Source organism: Glycine soja, chromosome 11, assembly GCF_004193775.1.
Source record: "Glycine soja cultivar W05 chromosome 11, ASM419377v2, whole genome shotgun sequence".
Taxonomy (NCBI): Eukaryota; Viridiplantae; Streptophyta; class Magnoliopsida; order Fabales; family Fabaceae; genus Glycine; species Glycine soja.
Window position 1 is genome coordinate 49,389,098 of NC_041012.1, and position 20,747 is coordinate 49,409,844.

The 20,747-nt window shown below is 32.5% G+C and overlaps 2 protein-coding genes across 3 annotated transcripts; both read right to left on the reverse strand.

Moving 5' to 3' along the window:
- Positions 1 to 3,745: 3,745 nt before the first annotated feature.
- On the reverse strand, positions 3,746 to 10,691 carry LOC114377416 (dolichol kinase EVAN-like). 2 transcript variants are annotated; one of them, XM_028335906.1, is made up of 14 exons: positions 10,357 to 10,689; positions 10,161 to 10,273; positions 9,856 to 10,044; positions 9,577 to 9,681; positions 9,339 to 9,409; positions 9,168 to 9,248; positions 8,878 to 9,092; positions 8,018 to 8,207; positions 7,021 to 7,086; positions 6,428 to 6,516; positions 6,209 to 6,323; positions 5,159 to 5,210; positions 4,971 to 5,071; positions 3,746 to 4,200 (listed from the first exon to the last, which is right to left on the reverse strand). In XM_028335906.1, exons 1-14 carry the CDS (start codon positions 10,599 to 10,601, stop codon positions 4,087 to 4,089), a joined length of 1,746 nt encoding a protein of 581 aa, XP_028191707.1. In that variant the 5' UTR covers positions 10,602 to 10,689; the 3' UTR covers positions 3,746 to 4,086. The 2 variants fall into 2 exon arrangements, with proteins under 2 accessions (XP_028191707.1, XP_028191709.1); XM_028335908.1 differs by lacking the exon at positions 3,746 to 4,200 and adding an exon at positions 4,207 to 4,629 and having other exon boundaries at positions 10,357 to 10,691.
- Positions 10,692 to 11,612: 921 nt separating this feature from the next.
- LOC114376963 (ABC transporter G family member 3) lies at positions 11,613 to 18,043 on the reverse strand. Its single transcript, XM_028335307.1, has 12 exons — positions 17,834 to 18,043; positions 16,412 to 17,045; positions 16,228 to 16,307; positions 15,183 to 15,469; positions 14,887 to 15,058; positions 14,493 to 14,606; positions 14,260 to 14,388; positions 13,425 to 13,616; positions 13,192 to 13,278; positions 12,513 to 12,785; positions 12,242 to 12,349; positions 11,613 to 12,031 (listed from the first exon to the last, which is right to left on the reverse strand). The coding sequence occupies exons 2-12, from the start codon at positions 16,881 to 16,883 to the stop codon at positions 11,771 to 11,773; spliced, it is 2,175 nt and encodes a 724-aa protein (XP_028191108.1). The 5' UTR covers positions 16,884 to 17,045; positions 17,834 to 18,043; the 3' UTR covers positions 11,613 to 11,770.
- Between the last annotated feature and the right edge of the window lie 2,704 nt (positions 18,044 to 20,747).

Below are 20,747 nucleotides of genomic sequence, written 5' to 3' on the forward strand. Positions count from 1 at the left end.
CTTTCTATATCACTACATTTTGTTTCACAAAAATTAGATTATAATTATACATGTAACTATATTTCGACGGTATATAGTTTGTTTAGAAGAAGTCATATCACTTTCAAGTCCATTTCTTTATATTTTTAAAATATAAAATAAGACTTTTTATTAATTAGGCGAAAACGACTTAACTATGATGCCAAATTAAAAAACTGAAAACGTTTAAAATGCCAATGAAAATTGTGATAGGGTTTTAAAGTTAATTTATATAATTTAAAATGCTTAGTAATGGGAAATATATATCATAATTTAAAATATTATTAAAAATTAAAGTAAGGTGGAAAAGTTTAATTATTATCTATTCACAAATTAATATTCCTAGTTATCGGCCAATGTTTGAAAAATACTTTTATTCTCCTTTATTAAACACGAGAAACTTGTATTTACATGTCACTTTTCTAACAATATTAAAATATTTCCGATTCTAAACGTCATCTAAATAGAAAAATAAAATAATTACTTACTATTAAAAAAGTAAAAACATGATAAACATAACTAATTTTAGAAAATATTTACTTTAATGTTACATTTTAACAAGTTCCCTTAAAAAAACGTTTTAACAAGTTAATAAATTCCTTTTTATAAGAAGAAAATACTAATAATACACAAAATATTTTAGAAGTAGAGCCAAAATAGTAAGGCTTAGGGCAGCCTTAATAGTTAATTAATGGCTACTAATAAATAATATTATTTTAAAAAAATTAATAATAATTTTATTGATTGTTTATTTCTATGAATAACTAATTCTTCTCACAGGGGTTAATTATTTTATTACTCTTTTTTTTGTTTGGTTTAAATAAGAAGTCACCCGTGAAGTTAATTATAGGAAAATTTTGTTAACTTGTTAGTAAGTGTATTAATTTGTCACAAGTAATAAAGTAAAATGGAAGTTCAAGTGTCTAGTCCATATAAACTTTATTTGTACTTAGATTGTATAAATTTACTTTTTAAGCAATTGATAGAGTAGAAGAGATAAAAAATTATAAATGTGTTGAGACCTAACATGTCAAAACTACTTGTGATGCAATGTTACTAATTGTTAACTATATAATATTATCTCAGTTTCTATTAGCATTTACTATGATACTCTATCTTTGGTTCTCCACATGAAAGCCTAATTTATTTATTTTTTCTCCCAAATTCTTTTGCAAAGATAAAATAACAAATCACATTAAGTTTAAAGATGGATGAAATAGGCTAAACAAATATCACTCTATTCCCCGCCATAATTTTTAGTTAGATTTCCTTTTCCAATTCTCTAGAAAATAATCATTTTTCAATGCATTATATGCATTTTCTAAGCAGTACATGAACATAAATGATCAAACCATAATCAATAACAATAAGACATTAAATAGATAATAAGGAAGAGTTATATTACAAGAGTTTGGTTTGTCATGGTTTAGTCTTTCATAGTCATAAGAGACTTTATACTTTAGGGGTTGATGGAGATAGAAAAAGAGAGATGAATAGAGGGGGAGAAGTGGATAATGGATATAGAAAGAAAATTTTCCTTATGTGAAATACTCAGGCTTAGAATGTATTCATTAGAAAGTTTCGAGTTTTGAGTTTGTGTGCTAAGCGGGTTGTCCAAATTTTCAACTTTTTCTTCAAGTTTTTGTATAAATTTTCCTCCAAAGCAATTGTAATTTTCTTTTTTTGAATCTTGTTGGTAAAAAATTAACATAATATTAAATTCTTCATTATCTCATTAAAAATAATAGTAAAAATAAATAAATTTAAATATTTATAATTAAAATTAACTATCAATTAAACTTAAATTTTGCAGTTATAAACATGAAGTAGGATGAGAGCGGGGGAGGGGTATTAGAATACAAGAAAAGAAAAAGACAAAAAAAAACACAAAATTAAAGAAGAAAAAGACATGACTTACCTACAAAATACGCGGCAAGTAGCAACACGGCAATATAAGCCATGGAAATTAAGCATGAGAAGCACGAAGACCTTCATGATCAAAAGCGCATGGTCGATGAACAGCACCCAATCACGAACTAGAGGAGGGAGAAGAGAACCAACAAAAGAAGCATTCTCCAAGAGATGACAAGCATAGATACTTTCTATTTTTGGTCGCCTAATTTTTTGTTTTTTTATTCATAAATGTTAATTATTAATTTGTTAATTTTCATTATTTAAGTTATTTTTAAGCCAAAACTTAAATAATAATCTTTCGAAATATTGAATTGATATAATTGAGTGCAATTTTTTGCTCGAGTAAATAAAATCCAATGATGAAAATAAAAACATAACAAGACAAACTGAGACAGCAGACCAAAGTCTTTCTGTAGTGCTTAAAATCTATTGATATACCCCTCTAAATAAACTTTAGACTATCTTTCGTAATAATCTAGTTTTTTTAATCATTTTTACTTTCGTAAATATTTATAGTGTAATTTTAAAATTTAGAAAATTAAAATTTAATATTTACAAATAATTTTTTGTGTAATGTATTGCAATATGCTAGATGTAATCGAAATAATTTGTGACACATGAATTTTATTATTTTGCAAGAATTACATATATATTTTTGCATCATCATCAACACAATCATATATCACTACACCTGCACTAAATGTATCGTTGCTATACTTGCAAAAGTACATGTTTCAGTATTAGAACATATGTGTAATGGTGATAAAAAAAATCGTATATAAATCAAAAGAAGAAAAAAACGCAACATACTCGGGTAGGGGGGTACGACGCAGCCTCATCATATCATTTCGCATTAGACGCAGGTAAGTCTTTTAGGATTCTTCTAAGTCGAGTGACACTTTGATAATTGTCTTGATAGATAGATGAAGACCTAAGGCACTGCATACCATATGCCACCTAGAATGCATCATCCCTCTTGGAGATATTGCAATTTAGATGGGACTCCCAGTTGATGAGAAACTAGTAATTAGTCACACCACTGATTAATAGGCAAAATAGTTGAAACTTGAAAACTTACTATTCACCTATTTAAGGTGCATTACTAGACAACTAGTGGAAGTTTTTTTTTTTTAGTTTTGGAAAAAGTGGAAGATGTTATTGTTTTAGATAGATGAGTGTTCTTTTCAAAATTGAAGATCACTAAGTAATAATGTTTAGCTGCAGCGTTTTAGCCAAGCTTATGTTTTGAGATTAATGGGCGATTTCATGTTTGCAAGCCACTCTCACAGAGGGATATCTTTAAGATATCTCAATATAAGAAAATTTTGTGCAAACTGAAGAATATAGTAAGCTGGAAAACTGTTTTTGATAATTTTGTTTTATCGATAAATTTTAGTTGTTCATTGTTAAGAACCCATGACTTTTTTTTTATTTTCTTCTTTAACCAACCAACTCATCTTATATCTTTGTTTTGGTATTTTTGTACAGTAAATTATATACTTTTCAAAAAGCATTTATAAGAAGAAAAAAATAAGAATGTAAAATCAGTAAACTTCGTACGGGCGTAATGCCACATTTTCAAACTTCAACAGTTTTCTACTGTGCCTCTCGCAAACGAAAGCCACGTGCGTGGCTCCACCACAACGAGCAACTATCACCGCAAAAAAAGTACGGCCAGATTGTGTTGAAACATGAAAAAAATCAATATTGAAGCGTCAAAAATAGTTAAAATATATGTTTAGATTAATCCCAATAACATGTTTTATGTTAAAACATGCGTACTGTACAAAGAACTGACTCTATGTAAAACTAATAAAACAGTAAATACGTATGAAAATGAGATATTAACAATTTCTTTACCATTGTCCACTAGATGTTCAATAACTCTCCTCTCGTCATGGCCTCACGAAGGTTTCAACAAAAATGGGGAAACTGTCACTCTGCATACATTATGTTATGTGTGTTGGGTATAAACCCTTTAAATGAACACTCGTATATCTATCATTTCTGTAGAGATACAATCCTAACTACTATCTACTATGTATACCACAACCCTAAATTTGTTAAAGTACAATTGCATTGGTACCCAGAGACAACATATATATATTTGCAGAACCCCGTCGTCGCTCGTCCAAGACTAACTAGGCTGTGTGTCTACAAACAGAGAAGACTAAAGAAAAAAAGTGGTATAAATGCATTGTCAAGTTGTGCTGTGTGGGCCTCCAACAAACCACTTACAGTCACAGCTAGAAGAAGAGAGAACCAATGCTGCAAAAAGTTGGTAACAAATTCATCAAGAAAAACTCAATAATCCTAAAGAACTAATACTGTAGAATAGCAGATTTCCATCGCTTAGCTTTATTCATTTCATTTTCTGAACTATAAATGGCAATTTCATGTACTTTTTTCCTATTAAGCGAGGCACTATAATATGAAATTATAGCATAGTTGTAGCTTTCTATTCCTTTCCCTCCCTTTAAGGGTGGGGGGATCTGCGAGAAATTGAAACGAAGAGGATAGTCGTCCCTTAAAGTGGGGCTACTTGCACGAGGGTGAGAAAAGAATAGAGTTGGGGGAAAGGAGAGCCAGTACTCCTTTAAGCCTTACTATACGTGGTATCTGAATTCTGACCTAACTCCACATGCTGCACTTGGATTATATGCATGAATCCAGGAGAAATGCTTGGCCACAAGGCTCCTAACTCATTCACACAAGAAATTGTCAGAGGCCAGTGGTAACAAATAGTACTATGTAAAGCTTTGGTGCTTATATGAACCAGGGTCATGTGAAACAAGAATGATGTGGGACACCTCGTCTATGCTAAGACTGACACAATACTGGAATTACTGAATTGAGACATCAGGGAAAAACCCGTGAGGCAGATGGTTTCTGGAGATCAGTTATGCAGGCAAATCAAGTTCTGTTTCTACAAAACTTAAAGGTTATAAACTTTATTACTATTAAGTTTACTAACATCCACAATTAACCAAACCCACCCTGCCCCCCTAATAACACACACCCACAGAGTAGAGAATCACCTGAGTAAGAATGTACCCAGTCGATGCGAAGAGTGGAAGGAGTAAAGAACAAGCAGCCAATACAGAAGTTATACCAGCTGCAGTACCTTCAACAGTTTTCTCTGGCAAGTAAGAAAGCTACATATTGTCACATTCACATCCCACAATGGAAGACTCCGATAAAAACCATTAATAATGAAAATACTTACTGCCTGTTTTACTCCACCTCAAAACACCATACTTGTGTCCAACCATTGATGCCTAAAAAAAATTAGAGAATCAAGTACTATAAACTAGTAAGTATTCCGTGCATTCCATGGGTACTCTTGTAAAATACAAAATATTCAATAAAAGTACAAAAAATGTATGAAGCTTTTTAATTTTGATTTTTTTTTAAAAATAATCTAATTGATAGAAATTAATTTAATCATGATTTACAATTTATTCCATTTTGTTTAATTATTGATTGATTGAAGAAATTTAGGTCTTGATTATAGAAATTAATCATATTTTTTGAATAATTATTTAAATGGTAATTAATGTCGATTTGATTTTGATTTAATATGAAAGCTGAGAAAATGCGTTAAAATATAAGGAAAACATGTCACATTGTGAGAAAGAATATATAATTTAACTTTGTGAGATTCAAGAACGAGAACTCAAATATAGAAATGGATTGAAAAATCTTCAAACTATTGAGAAAACCCACCATTAACAGAATAATTCCCTTTTGTATTTCTGTAAAAATAAATATTTAGAAAGAAAAACAGTTTTTAATGGTTTTCTTCAGTCTGGCATGTCTATAACATAAAATGTCATCCATCCAATCATCATCCTTCAGATAGCCTTGCTAGAAATTTATTAGTCTACATATACATGTAAAACTGTATAAATTATTGAAGTATTCAAATTTCTCATTAAAAAAAATCATAATTAGCTTTTTATGAAAAATCATCATGACTGCCTAAAACAAGAGGAGTAAAAACTTCCTTGTTTAAAAATTTATCAGACTTGCAGTATAAAATTTCCAGGTTGATCCAGGTCCTTGCTCTTATTGTTGACTGGTCCAAACACCAAAACAGTTACATGTATGAACCATATTTAATCTTATGCACTACGACACAAGTTCACTTTTTACCCTTTTTAATAGAAGATACAATTCACCTTCGAGAATTTCTTTAATTTAGGAGTTCATGCTAATTACTTGCAATGGCCAGGAAGTTCAGAAGGTACACAACAAAAAATAAAAACAAACTTACCATTGTGTCTCCAATTCCTAGACTCAATATTCCCGCAAAAGGAGCAAGAGGTCGATCATTGTACCCAGTAGACATCCAAATAGGAAGCGCACATCCAAGCAAGAGTGAGAAATGGCTGCACAAAGAAGAAATAGTTGTGAAAGGGGATTAAATATAGCTCTTATGCATCATAAACAGCATGGCCTACAATTTGAGTTATAATGGAAAAGGGATTGATACCTGACAATGAGAAGATCAGAGTCACGGTGGTCAGTGAATGCGTTCATAAATTGATTTATTGGTTGTCCCAAAGGCCAGATTCTCCATACCTAGGTCAATTGTCAAAAAATGTTAATATAAAGGCAATCAAGAAATGTCTATCTATCTTTTGTTGCAACTGTTGCAATTCTTATGTCCCGTTTAGTCATAATTTATAAATGATGCAACAAATTTTCATGAAATCCAAAACTCTAATGTTCATGACATTTTTAGAAAAATTGTTCTTGCAGAATGTATCCTAATTACATATTCTATTATTCTTACCCCTTTCCCATTTTTTTCTGTTATCAAAACAAGGACTATTGCACATACATCTCAATGGACCCAGCCAAATAAACCCTCCTTGCCACATAAAGATACTCTCTAAATGGTGGGCTGTTCTTTCATAGCAGTTCTTCAAATTTTAAGTATCTGAATTGAAATTTTGATTCCTTCTGCACTATTGGCACAATCAACAATAAACCATGAACACACACTCACACAGCAAGCTTTTCAAAATATGACATCACCCCTCCTAGTGCTTAGTTGAATTGAATTTATATCAAGATACTTACTCGAATAATTTCTAACATCAGGAAAATTGCCAAAGCTGCACCAAAAGCTAGATCAAGAAATTTTGGCTGAAAGAAATAGAACAGTCAGCAGTAAATCAGACAGACAGTAGTATTGGTGATCAACATAAAATTTGTATCCAAACTAGCAGTGGCCCCTACAATGCACAGGTGTAAAGAAAAAAAAGGATAAATGTTTTTAACTGCATTATGGAACGATCATTCTTTTTTATTTCATACTCTCAACCTTAAAATGATAACACTAAAATACTATATGTAAAAGAATTATTTAAAAAATAAAATAAAAATCCTTGGAAAAAGAAATTTAAAGAGGAAAACCTATACAATAAACATGAGAATAATATATTTTTTGAGGGGTATAATTTCAAGGGGGGAATAAGTAGACACTGCCTGAACTTTACCTCCTTTTGAAGAAGTCACCTTAAACTTTAGATCCAGGTGAGGCCCTTAAGCTTTCTAAAAATTGCAATAGATCCTTTTGTCTACTAATTAAGCTAAAATCAGTGATCACATGAGTTGTATGTATTGACTAATACTTATTACAATATCTCTAATTTGTTCATATTATTTTAATAAAAATGAGAGAAAATTCATTCCTTTTTATTTATTTTTTATTTGCAAAAAAATATAAGCTATTGAATAATATTTTAAAAAATAACTTAAAATAAAAAAAATTAATAAGGTGGGAAAATTAGAGACCATCATCTGTATTGATCAATAAGTACTTAAGTACAAGTAATATAATGAACAGCTTTGTTTAACTTAAGATATGGGAGGATCTATTACAAGTTTCAGAGAGTTAAAGGCAAAGCCCAGATTTGAAGGCAAAGGGCGGCTATTTCAATACAAGGTAAAAGTCTATGGAATGTTTGTACATTTTTCAGATTAGTAAACAGAAAATGGATAATGGATGCCAAGTGGCAAAAATCCCTTTTCTATAATAAAATAGAGACCATAGAACCATTTAGTCCCAACTCACCTGGAAGATAAGGGCAGGCAAAAACATTGAGACAGCCATCAGATGGTAGTATTTCCGCAAAAGAATTCTCTCGATCTTACTATTCTTTGAGATGTTATAGAATCGGAAAACAGAAACACAAATTATACACACCCAATAGATACATAAAGTCAGTCTTTTGGATGGCTCCGACAAAACAAAGGAAAGCACCCTGCAATGAAATGTTTCAAAAGTGAAAATATAGGTAATCTAACAAAATAGCTGGTATCATAATAAAGTGAAGAACACCTGTTTGACACAAAATAATTTGAACCTGAAACTACAATCATAGTGATAATTGTATTTTAACAAGCCTCAACTTCTGAACTGTCTGGATTCTAGTTGAATTAGATTCATTTTACACTATCACTAATTTCTCTCTGAACAATCTGATGTGGATTCATTATACAGGAGAGCATAAAATTTAGGCTGCTTTTATATCAAACCACTTTTTTGGAGAATTGTGTTCAGATTTTTTAAGATGCTCACATTCATATAAAAATAAAAACCATAGTCAATATAAGGTTCAAATGTATGTCCTTAAGATTAACTCTGCAAATGAGTATGGAATATGGATACAGTGGAATCAAATATGACAACATTCTTCATTCCACGGTTTCTGGTGGAATTAGCAGCTTATATTGCCTTGTCACCTAACAGGTAAGCATGCATCACAGCTGCCAGCATAACAAACTATATCCTACTCAATTTATAGCATTAACAAAACTACTTTTCAAGTGTCCTATTATTATCACTTCCATATTGTATCAGATCACATCTGAAAACATCAGTAACAGGCAGCAAACAAAATAATCCACCTATATCAGATATTGATGAGATACCAGAAAAAAGGATGCATTTGAAACTCATGCACAAACTGCATCCATGATGGTACAATCATGATCAGGACAATTCCAAGAGAAGCAACAAACATAAGAGATTTCCCAATCTCATAGTATCTTCTTGCTTCAGCAGAAGTTGTATTTATAGACCACTCCCATATTTGGAGAATATATTTCAAAGCTATTGGATATAGCAGAAGACCAAGCACAAGCCCCTACAACAAAAGTAGACAACTTCAATTGATCTAGTTACACCATTAATAATAAATTCATAACTTATGGACAAATACCTGAATTATAATGCTTATCTCACTTCTACTTATTTCATATTCTGCAGTAACTAACTCTGATGACATCAATAATTCATGTAACTGTTCAATCAATGTAATCACCCATTATTATGCACATACATACATATACGTAGGTCATCTGGGAACAATATTATGTTAAGAAGCACTAACCTTTTTAATAGTAAGCAACAACATGTCACCAAAATAGAGAACAATACCGGAAGTCACCAAAAATGTTTCCCCTGTATCAGAGGGGGAAATATGATTATTAATAGAGCAGATAAATTAACCCCCCATCCCCTCCCCAATCAACCCTGAACTTTTAATCCCATATCAGTTGTGACAAAAGTAAAATCCCAAACACCAAGAAGAATAGATGACTAAGACCAAAAGTGTAAAATAGAAATACCAATGGAAGCACAAGAGGGAAAAGTTCTGAGGAAAAGCTGAATTAGCTTCACAGATGCCAAGCCATGACAAAAGGCCCACATTAGCTTCAGTGCTGGGTGCAACCCTGCCAAGGAAGAGGTAATGTAAGTTTAAGCAGAAGGTGCATTTGAAACCTATATTGATTTGGCTCCTCTAAAGTGAAAGGATAAAGTAGGTATCCTCAGTCATTAACAATATGTAATAGTATAACAGGAATATTAGATTTGACAGTTAAAAAATTCTCCCAACAAAGACATACCAATTTGAGACGTGGTAGAAAGGGCAGCAACAGAAACAAGAGCTTGAAAGAAAATGGAGCATAAACTAAACCTCACACCCCAATGAAAAGGGGATAAAGGAGCACGACGTCGAGCAAAGGCGAGGAGGAAAATAACGCTGCAGGCGCTGGCAGATGTGGCCCAGTATTGCAATGTCAGATATTGAATCTCTATAATAAATTCAAATTTTACACATCACAAAATTGCAAATTGCAACTCCTAATAATAAATAAAACAGGTCTCGATCATAACATAGCGAGAATAAAAAATGAATTAGAATGAAAACCTTCAAGTTGAAGTTGAGCGAGTGAGAATCCCCGCGACAATTGTACCAATTTGGAGAGAAGAAGAGAAGGGAGAGTGACAGCGCCGAGCAGAATTCCGGAAGAAGCACCTGGCCTGAAAAGGAATTAATTAACCGATTAACGAAGAGAGAGAGAGAGAGAGAGAGAGAGAGAGAGAATCAGGGAATCGGTAGGTACCTGGTGCGGAAAAGAGAAGGGGAATTGGAAGAATCGAAGGAGATCTCAAGGAAGAAGGAGGAGAGCGAGAGGAGAGAGAGAGCGAGGCCATGGAAGAGGAGAGAGAAAGGGAGAGAATAGAGGATTCTGCAGATGAAGAACAGCACCACCGCTCTCTCGCCGTTGAGAAACGACGTCGTCATGGAAGGACGCCACCAGAATCGGGTTTTACGCGGGAAGAGGATGAGATCACGCATGCAATGCATGACAACAATGCAACACACACGGATTCTCAATTCCTAATTCCTACTCCTCTCCAAACGCTTTCGTCACGGTCAATTTACGCGCTTTTCAAATATTATCAACGCTATTAGTAATTCACTAATCGTCACTTGAGATCAACCAACTTTCTAATTTTCGTTGCAATTTTTTGTTGGGTTCATGAATGCTAGTGGGCTCCGTGGGCTTTTCTAGGCCCTAAATCGCTTAGTCCGCTATAATGTTTTATCCTAATTTTTCTATGGCAAATAGTATGAAATAGTTATGAAAACATACATGATTGCATTTTTTTTTCATTTCCATTGTGTAGTAATTATAAAAGGGAAATTCTAACATTATTCTTAATATACTGATTAAAGAAAACCAACTACTTGATGAAAAAAAAAGATTAAAAACACAAAATTATTTAATACGTATGCCTTGGAGATACTCCTCAGACAGTTATTATTTTTAACTCAACAATTTTTCTTATTTAAAAAAATGAAAAAAAATATCAAGCCATGTCGTGATTTTACTGGAAAAAGTGCATATACCAATAAATAAAAAACTCAAATATTTCTCTCCTCCCTATGAATTACAAGCTGTGTCCCAAACCCAGATGATTGCTCCTTGGTGCACTTACATTACATGACTCATTCACCTTGTTTTAGCTTTGGTGGTAGTTTATAAATTAACCTTCCCTACTTAATAATCAAGAAAAAATAATGATTTTTCCTCCCTCACTACGTATACAATTATACCCTTGACAATTGTTAATCCTTTTGTCTCATCCTACATTGTGTCAAGATATGCCACAACATTAATGAAACAAAACCACGAAAGAGAACCTATATTTTTACACTTTATTTTAATAATTCAAAATTTTCAAGTGAATTCACTTTCTTTCCATTTCTTTCTCCTATACCGAGTGGACCCTACAGGAAACACTTGGCAGTACTAACACATGAAAGAGAACAAGTATAAGATAAGATAGAGGGAAAATTTTTTGTAAAAAATAATGAATAATAGAACTCTTAAACCTGGTATTGACCAAGGTTAATAATATTACATCTTCTCTTCATTAGTCAAAGATAAATTCACAAAACTAAGAGTTAACAAGCAAAACTCGATCAAAAGGAATTGTACAAAGTAAATGGCTGAACAACGTTCCTTCCCATCAACTTGTATCTGTTGTGTCCCTATTATTACACTTGAAACATTTACGCAGCGATATTTTTCTCCCCACAGAGAAAAATAACAAGATGAACACAAAAATACGATAACCAATTGCCATAAGAAACAAAACCAACAAATTTTTCCACTTCGAATTGGTGTCCGGGGAGATATTGTACACATTTTGGAGAGCTTGAAACCCAGATATGGTCCTTACCTGCCCCACTGCAAAGGAGGTTCCTAGGTACTCATTCTCCAATAGCCCCTACCAGATACAGACAAGTAAGTAAATGCTTCAATAAATACCCATCTAGGGAAATAAGATGGGATCATTTAAATCAATTATTCTGGTTGATCCTCCTAGCTTTGGAAGTTGAATCCCAACAAAAAATCAGAAACAAACATAAAAGTCTAGTCTACTCAGAATTACTTTCTCTAGGAGCTGTGAATAGAAGATGCAAACACATAAATTTACCTGAATAGAGTAAGTATGAAAGGCTATATATGACATTGGATACACCCACATGGGTCCAGGCAAAGCATTTCGAACTCTAAAATAGCCTGCTGTAAGCATCATGGCCACCTGAAATGGCATACATATGCATCACTGGCTAGTTCAAGAAACAGCTAAAGTTCTTATGTAATCACGACTTTGAGTGAAAATATAGACCAGTAGACTGGTAGTTGAGCAGCATGTAACTTTTGGTTTGCATCTATAATCTATAATAAAGGACAGTGGAACTCACATGTATGCACAACAGTGTCAAGACACTCCAAAACACATCTTGCCACAAAGTAGCCACAACTAGCATAAGTCCTTCATTCACCAACAAAGTCATGAAAAAATTCAGCACAAAGTACATTAACAGGCTGAATTGATCTTCCAACCCAACGAGGAAGTAGAAGACTAGACTTGATGAAATGGAGATGAGAAAAAGAAATGGGATGCTGGACAAGAGCTGTGCAAGTAAGAAAACTAATGTGCTGGAGTGCTGGTTTGATTCTTCACAGGCATATATCTGCAGAAGAGCAAATCACTTTACTTTGTCAACCTTTCAGAGATTACAGCGAAACTGTAGAGAATCCATATTCCAATTCTCAAAGTTAAAACAGATTTATAACATATTGTTTGTAGCATAAAATTATAAAACTTTTGGTAGTGCTAGCGCGTTGTGTGATCCATATTTCAGTGCTTCTAAGTTTAGGTCTAAATTTTTCATGAGTTAGTAAAAATCATTAAATAAATTAAGGCAATATGTTGTGTACTCGACGTCTGTATAGACCAATGCATTAAACAAAAGAAAGGATTGACAATGCAGACAACTTAAAAATGCTTGCCAAATGAACAATTACATTTATTATATGCATATTAAGCACATCAAGGAAAACTAACATTGTGGTGAAGTGAAACAAGCACAAAATTACCTTGATTTCTTTCAAAAGTGCAGGCACCCTAGCAATGCTTAGAAGGGAACAGAATGATACAAATACAAAAATTGCAGCAACTCTTGTCTGCAATTTGAGAGATGTTAAAACTTAGTTGATAAGTATTGTAACAGTATCTAGAAGACTAGAACTTCTGGGATATATAAATGTGGGTATAAACTCTAAGAGATACAAAATGAAAGATAAAGTGCAATTGGCATGTCCCTACTCACCACAACAGAAGACAGAGAATGCCCCAGACCAGAAAATACAGTACCAATACACAGCGTGAGAAGCATGTAAAGAGTAAGATGCAGCCAGTAATAATTCCATTCCCTTGACACAACTAATAAAGATCTCCATGTCAAAACTGCTATCCGAGTGGCATTGCTAGCTTTACCTTTGCTTTTGAGAACTGGACCTTCCTGCAAAATCAAGCATGCTTTAAAAAGTCTCCAAAAGTCAACATCCAACACTAACTGCCTTCTAAATGCAGTAGAGCAGATCAGAATAAAGCCTGAAACAAATTTCTAAGCAGGCTATCATGAGAAGTGCAAGTCCCATATTTCAACAAAATCATCTGTCAGTACAAGTCCCTTTTGAATGGTCTTCAATGAAACACCATCTACTATCTCCAATTGGCCATTAGCATATGCAGAATGTCCCAGTCTCCCAGATTACAAATTTCTAAAAACCTAAATATTTGTAATGTCCCTCAAATGAAGCACAGTTTTCTTACCCATTAGTTCCAAATAAATGATATTTGCCAAACCTATCAATGACTTGCTCGTCCACTTTAAGATGATAGGATTGAATTATCTACTAAATTGTAAATCTTTGACTCTCCTATTAAAAATCCATTAGGCTTACTATGACTAATTGCAACCAAAACTTTCAATCTACCACTAAACTCAATTGTTCAAATGATAGGTAGAAATAATGTATTAAAATCTATAAATTGGCAATTTGTAATATGATTTTGTGAAGGGACCTATCGTGAAATTCCCAGTCCACATTAACAGAAGATCTAACTTGTATAATGTTTCTATTTCAGCAGTTATAGTATACCTTCTCAGTAAGTTTCAGAATCATAGTTTCAACAGCAGCTGCATCCGCTGATGACTTATAAGTTGCTTCGAGAGTGCGTATAGCAACAGCAGTGTCCATGTTCACAGAAGAAAAATCTCCATTGTCATCCTATTATATGATGTGATAATGTCGATAAATTACCATAAAAATATAATAAGAGACATCCAAAATGCATTGAGCACATCAATCATCAATTAACTAGAAACATTCACCTGCCAGTTTTTACACATTGCAATAATCCTGTCAAAATCAGTATTAATTGCACGTAGAAAGTGATCAGAAGGACTTTGCATGATTGGGCAAGGAAATCCAGCATTTGAGAAGTGCTTCATCAACATAAAATTATAGAAGTCAGTAATAAGATACATATTCCAATTTCCATACACATAACAGAGAAGGGTAGAAAAAAAAGGAAGTTCATGATAATCTTGCAAAAGTCATCTTTGATCAAATTTCACTAATAAATACAAAATGGTATCCCTACAAATCATAAAAAAAATCAAAAATCAATGCCCCTTAATTTATTTTAATTTGTAGATTAAAAAGGATTACTAACTCCTCATTAATCAAATTTCATGTGCAAGATTCAAAACGTATAGAAGTTACCTGCAAGCAAGCTAATGTTTCTCCAAAGAAGAGGGTATTTCCATTTGAAAGTAGACATATGCGGTCAAAAAGGCCAAAGACTTCTGTGCTACTCTGATAGATGGTCACTATGAGAGTGTAACCAGTACTTGCAAGTCTCTTCAATGTAACCATCATTAAAAGTGCCGAGACACTTAAGAAAAATAGATAAATAGCAAACAGTTATTAACAAAAAAGGCTCTAAAATATAGAACACAACCAAGCAAATGATAGATAAATATTACAATAAAAGGAATTAAAAGAAGTAAAATACACACCTGTCCAAATGATAAAGAGGTTCATCTATAAATAAAATATGCGGTCTCATCACAAGCTCCCTGGCAATGCTAACAAGCCTTCTCTCCCCACTAGGAAGTCCTTTCATATAACAATGTCCACCTATAAGTTTATTTGCATGATCACCTAAAGACATTGCATGTATAGCATCCTCTACCACACTCTTTTTCTGACAAAAGAAACCAGGAAGCTGAAGAAGAGCTGAATAATACAGAAACTCCCGCACAGTGAGGGATCCAATCAGAGTAGTTTCTCTCTCCACATAACCCTGAAAATTAAGAAACAATTTTCAATATAGATATATAAGTGGAGCAAACTAAAAATAACAATAATTATAAATCAGGTAGGTAAAGAACAAGCCAAAGTCATCCCGTAATCACCCTGTGATCCCAACTTCAAAAACCAAAATTTAGTACTTATGATGCAAATGAACTTCTATAATAGAAAATGCTAATATCTGAAAGACAACTATTGCAATTTCCAAGGATACTTTTAAACTTAAGCATCCATTTTTCAAAAAAAAAGATTATCAGCTTATAATCAATATACAACATGAAAGCATGGATATGATGGATAGGCAAATAAGTTCAATCAGATTGATCACTATAAACCAGTATTACAACTTACAGATTGCATAAAATGACAGAAAGCCAATAATCAGCAATATTATATAGCAGATGGCATTGTGTTCAAATAGCAAAAGTTTCATTTGCATAGTGGTCAAAATATATGATATATATCAATTACTTATGTACAAAAAAAAAAAAGTTAAGTTACATGCATAAAAAAGTTGGCATAATATTAACTCAAAAGTTCAATTGGGCAGAGACTCGCTGGAGACAAGAGGATGCATGCTGCAACCACAACACCCATATCAGCCACAATAGCGGATGGAGTTGCGATTGCAGTTCCAAGGAATTCCACAATGCAATAGCACTGTAGTAGCGCTATAGCAGCTATTAAACAACACTGCTATAAACACAATGGAGATTCAATATTAAACAGCCAATGAGATGCTGAACTCACATATGACCCATAGGGCATTTGTGATTTTGCTCCGTTCACAAATACTTCACCATACATCCTGGCAGAAGGATGCAATCTTCCTGAGGTAAAGAGAAAAATCCATTTTAGCTGTGACTATTCAAATATACATGAGAAGATCACGAAATGCTTAGTAAGAAAGGAAAAAGGAAGCATGCTTCAAAACCTGCAATGGCTCGTAATAAGGTAGATTTCCCTGATTTAGCAGGCCCCATAATTACGGTCATGGTCCCAGGTAACGCATAACCAGTTGAACTCTTAATAACCTTATCAGAGTACTTCCTTTTTCCCTTTATCGTTATGGTCAAATCTTTCCAGGCAACTGAAGCCCCAGCAATTTTCCGCGGAATAACTGCACCCTCCGGTAGACGTGGAGACGGCAGGGACCCACTGTTGAGCTTTGAAAGAGAGGGAGAAGCTGGTGTTGTTGCGACATTAATAGAGTCACCTCCTTCCTCAACTCTAACATCAATATCAGTATCCTCCCACTCAGGTGAATCCTCAAAAGAGATGGGCTGCCTAAGTGAACCAGGTTTACGCAGGTAGAAAAAGTTACTTGATGGCACCCTACTTGCCGGGCTGCTTGCCGACGATGACGAAGATCTATAATTATCTGATTGAGACTGTATTTCTTCCATAGTCTCCAATTTCTTTTTACTGTATATCAAATCTTAAACATCATTTGACATCCAGCAGAATCCCCTTAGTAGCATACTAATTCAACTGTGCAGTCAAACTGCTAGCAATACACATCTCTCATTCACAACATTTTCTGACACAGAACACTGTTAACCAACAACCTGCCATTTAAATCCCAAATCAATATTAAAAAAGAGAGAAAAATAAATAAAAGGTACAAAATTAAGGCCAAATCACAAATTTCATCAAGTCTCGTATATGAATCAAAACGCAGACACCACAATGACAACCTGGACAATGCAATGAACTAAAGTGTCACTATCTTTTCACGAAATAGATAGAAACTCACTATTAATGATTAATAATGCAAGGCAAAATGAAACAATAGGCAAAAACCAAGAAGCAAAAAGGGATAAAATTAATGATTAATCATGCAAGGCAAAATGAACAATAGGAGAAAGAAAAGGCAAAATGGGATAAAATTCCAGAAAAAAATTGACAGAACCTTAACAAGTAAAAGGGAGATTGAGGTATGCAAAGAATGCAGGCATGCCCTATTCCTCACTCCTCATCTCCATAAACACAAAACCCATATCTATTACCTACGAAAAGTGAGACAAGTAACCTCAAAATCAAACCTTGCACCCGAGATTTCCCATTAAGATAACCCCTTCTCTCAACTTTGCCATATACAACTCTTTGACATTACTCGTTTACCATTTAGCACAACAAAAAACAAACTTCACAGAACACACTAAACATAAAAACCCAAATAAACAAAGAGGGTAAGAAAAAAAAATGAAGACTCCGCTGTTATTGCCAAGTTAAACTGAGCAACCAACAAAACAAAACCCCACAAAAGCTTCAATCTTTAATGAAGGCCAAAAAGATCAAACCTTAGTTAAAAGAAACAAGGAAAGAAATTGAGAGGAAACAACATGGTACATACCTGTGATCTAGCAAAGCATGTGTCGAGAGAATGTAGAGTTAAAGGGAGAAAGAGAGTGAAGAAGCGGAATGACACTAAACTCTAGTCGTGGTTTATATGAGAGAAAGAGAGTGATTTGACCCGCAGAACCCGGGTTTTTTTGTATTGCTTGCTTTCTTTCCTTAGCATTTTCGCATCTCAGTGGCTTGCACTCTCTCTCTCACACACTTTTTTTATCCTCCTTCTTTTATTTCTTTTTCTTTTTACTATTTTTCTCCCCTTCTTGTCTTTTCTTTTATGGTGTGGCTGTAGCACCTATTTAGTGTTTCTTTTTCCTTTTTGTTAAGACAAGTGTTTTGTGCAATGATGTTGGCTTCCGAGTGCCAACACGACAAGGATGGTTGTAACAGCCAATAGATTACTCCTACCCTTTTCAAGTGATCTCATTGCATTGATTCGGTAATAATACCACCTTACCACTTTGCCTCCGGACACCCAAGAGAGTTCTGATTTCTAATACATTGGAGAGCTATACAACTTGATTACAATTTTGGTTTGTTTTTTTTTTTTAAGGATTTATGTAAATTGATTATAGTTAATTAAATAATTGGAAAATTTTCTTGTTCCTGTTGAAAACATAAAGAGAGAGGATGAAAGATTCTATCTTAAGTCAATTCAATATCTTCTCTTAACTCTAACTAATGTAACTTACTCCTATTTATATGTTACCGCGTCAATATATAGGCTCATTCTTACCCCTTATACATGGTATGATATGCATGGTTGTGTATCTTTCATATGTCAAGTTGTGATATCTTTTTTTTTTTATCTTGTCATCACATCCTAATGTAGAGTTTCATACAATATCAATTGTCCTTTGACTTTCTCAACCATAAGAGATTGTCTTTCCCCTAGCTTTTGGGTCATGATAATTGATAGCTTGGTCCATCTTATCCTTGTGCAACTCGAACCTTAGGACAACAAATAAGTCGAATGGTGTATATTTCTTAATCGATGTAACTTTGATCAATTAGTAAACCATTCAATAATTTATAATTATATAATATTTTCTTAAAATTTATCATTACATTGAATGTTCATTTTACATAAATCATATATATATATATATATATATATATATATATATATATATATATATAATTTCATATTAATTCAAAAAATATTTGTTACTTCATTCATATATATATTAACATTAATGTAATATAAAAATTTTAAAATATATTAAAATATGAATCATTTGATTACTTTTTTATTATTTTTCAATTTTAATAAAATTTGACCTACACAATCTTGAGTGAATATAGATATAATTCATAGATAGAATCGATAAAAATCATATTTTATATCAAATTATAAAATGATATAATAATTGATTTAGTTACATTAATATAATTTAACTCTTTTCATATTTATATGTATATAGAATTCTATAAATACATGTTTATAGTATTGTTTGGCTATAAATTTTTCAGAGAGTTTGAGACCATATCATTCAAGTAATCACTTTATCATTATAAGTATATATTCTTTTCTCTTTGATTAAAAAAAGAAGGTGATAGTTCCCATTATTGAATGTCGATTAATTGGGTTTGGGTTCAATGAATTTAATTTATAATTTTAAATTTAAATCTTAAATATACAATTTAATTATCTGGTTGTTGTATAGAAAAGATTTGGTTAAAAAAGATAAAATTTATTTCAAATAATTTCTACACTTCAAAGGTTAATCATATAATTCGACTCCATCGGAGACGAATACTAAAACATAAAGTCCCTCATACCCTTTGTTTTTATAAAATACTTTATATGGGCTACTCATCAAACTGCGCAAAATGTGTACAACAGTTGATACATATTGACAAAGGCAAAAGAAAAAATTGCGAGCTAGCTAATCATACATGACATGATTTGTCGGACCCATATTATAATATTCAGCTTCCATTCAATTAAGTAACAGAATGTTCAAGCACATACCAGCTAGGCTTCTCTTCTCTTTTTTCTTTCTGCTGGCAACCCTGCGGACAAAGTTGAACAATGAGTTATGTGTTTTTCATCTTTATAGTATTTTTTTTTTATTTTTTTCATACCTCATGTATTTTCACATGAGTTTCAGTTTTATATAGGTGGCAAATTTTCGTACCAAATATTTAATACATTTGGATATCAAGACTGACTCGAATTCAAGATGAAAAAAAAATGTGTACGTACCCAAAAGATAAACTTTTTTTAGGTACTGTAATTAGGATATTTGTTTATCTCATAAAACTCTAAAATATGTCAACATATTTCATTTTTTTTTAGTAAACTATGAGATCAAGTTTTTTTTTTCTAACCTGAAAGTATTTAAGATTTCTTATTTGATCATGAAATTAATTATTTTCTATCATATTAATCTATTTTAAAGTAAAATAATATTTTTAATTGTGATTTAATGTTCAAATTCTAAATCCTGATTAAAGAATCCATGTGTCAAATTATTTTTGCCAACAACTATAAGATTAATTCTTAATTTAGAGTATACATACACTTAATTTTTTTCTTCTTCTCAATAGTGTCTTATGCAATAATCAAACCCAAATTTGAGTTAAGTGACACTTATCTAGTATGAACAAACTTTTTTTTCAATCCGAGTTAAAGCTTTCTACAATCAAAATCGAACACGCATTTATGCTGCACGTTTTCTGCCATCCAGAGCAATAATGATACGTTATTATTATTATTATTTTTAGACAAAAGATACGTTATTCCTTGTTTGCAATAAGAGCCAAGAATGAGTTCAATTACAGTAATTTCTTGTTTCCATACCTGCACCTCATCGATTTATTGACAATTTATTGATAAAAATTATGTTTACTTGTTAAAGTGAAACTCGACTTTTCATATGTTTAAATGATTAATGGCTTGATTTATAATA

Excerpts from the sequence above, each read along its gene's own strand:
- LOC114377416 (XM_028335906.1), bottom strand. The coding sequence starts at position 10,601 with ATGCATTGCATGCGTGATCTCATCCTCTTCCCGCGTAAAACCCGATTC. Across the intron at positions 10,274-10,356 it reads CCTTCTCTTTTCCGCACCAG|GCCAGGTGCTTCTTCCGGAA; the intron begins GTACCTACCGAT and ends ATTCCTTTTCAG. Across the intron at positions 5,211-6,208 it reads TAGGAATTGGAGACACAATG|GCATCAATGGTTGGACACAA; the intron begins GTAAGTTTGTTT and ends AATTTTTTTTAG.
- LOC114376963 (XM_028335307.1), bottom strand. The coding sequence starts at position 16,883 with ATGGAAGAAATACAGTCTCAATCAGATAATTATAGATCTTCGTCATCG. Across the intron at positions 14,389-14,492 it reads CAATGTGTAAAAACTGGCAG|GATGACAATGGAGATTTTTC; the intron begins GTGAATGTTTCT and ends ATCATATAATAG. Across the intron at positions 12,350-12,512 it reads TGACACTGTTGTGCATACAT|GTGGCCATGATGCTTACAGC; the intron begins GTGAGTTCCACT and ends ATGCCATTTCAG.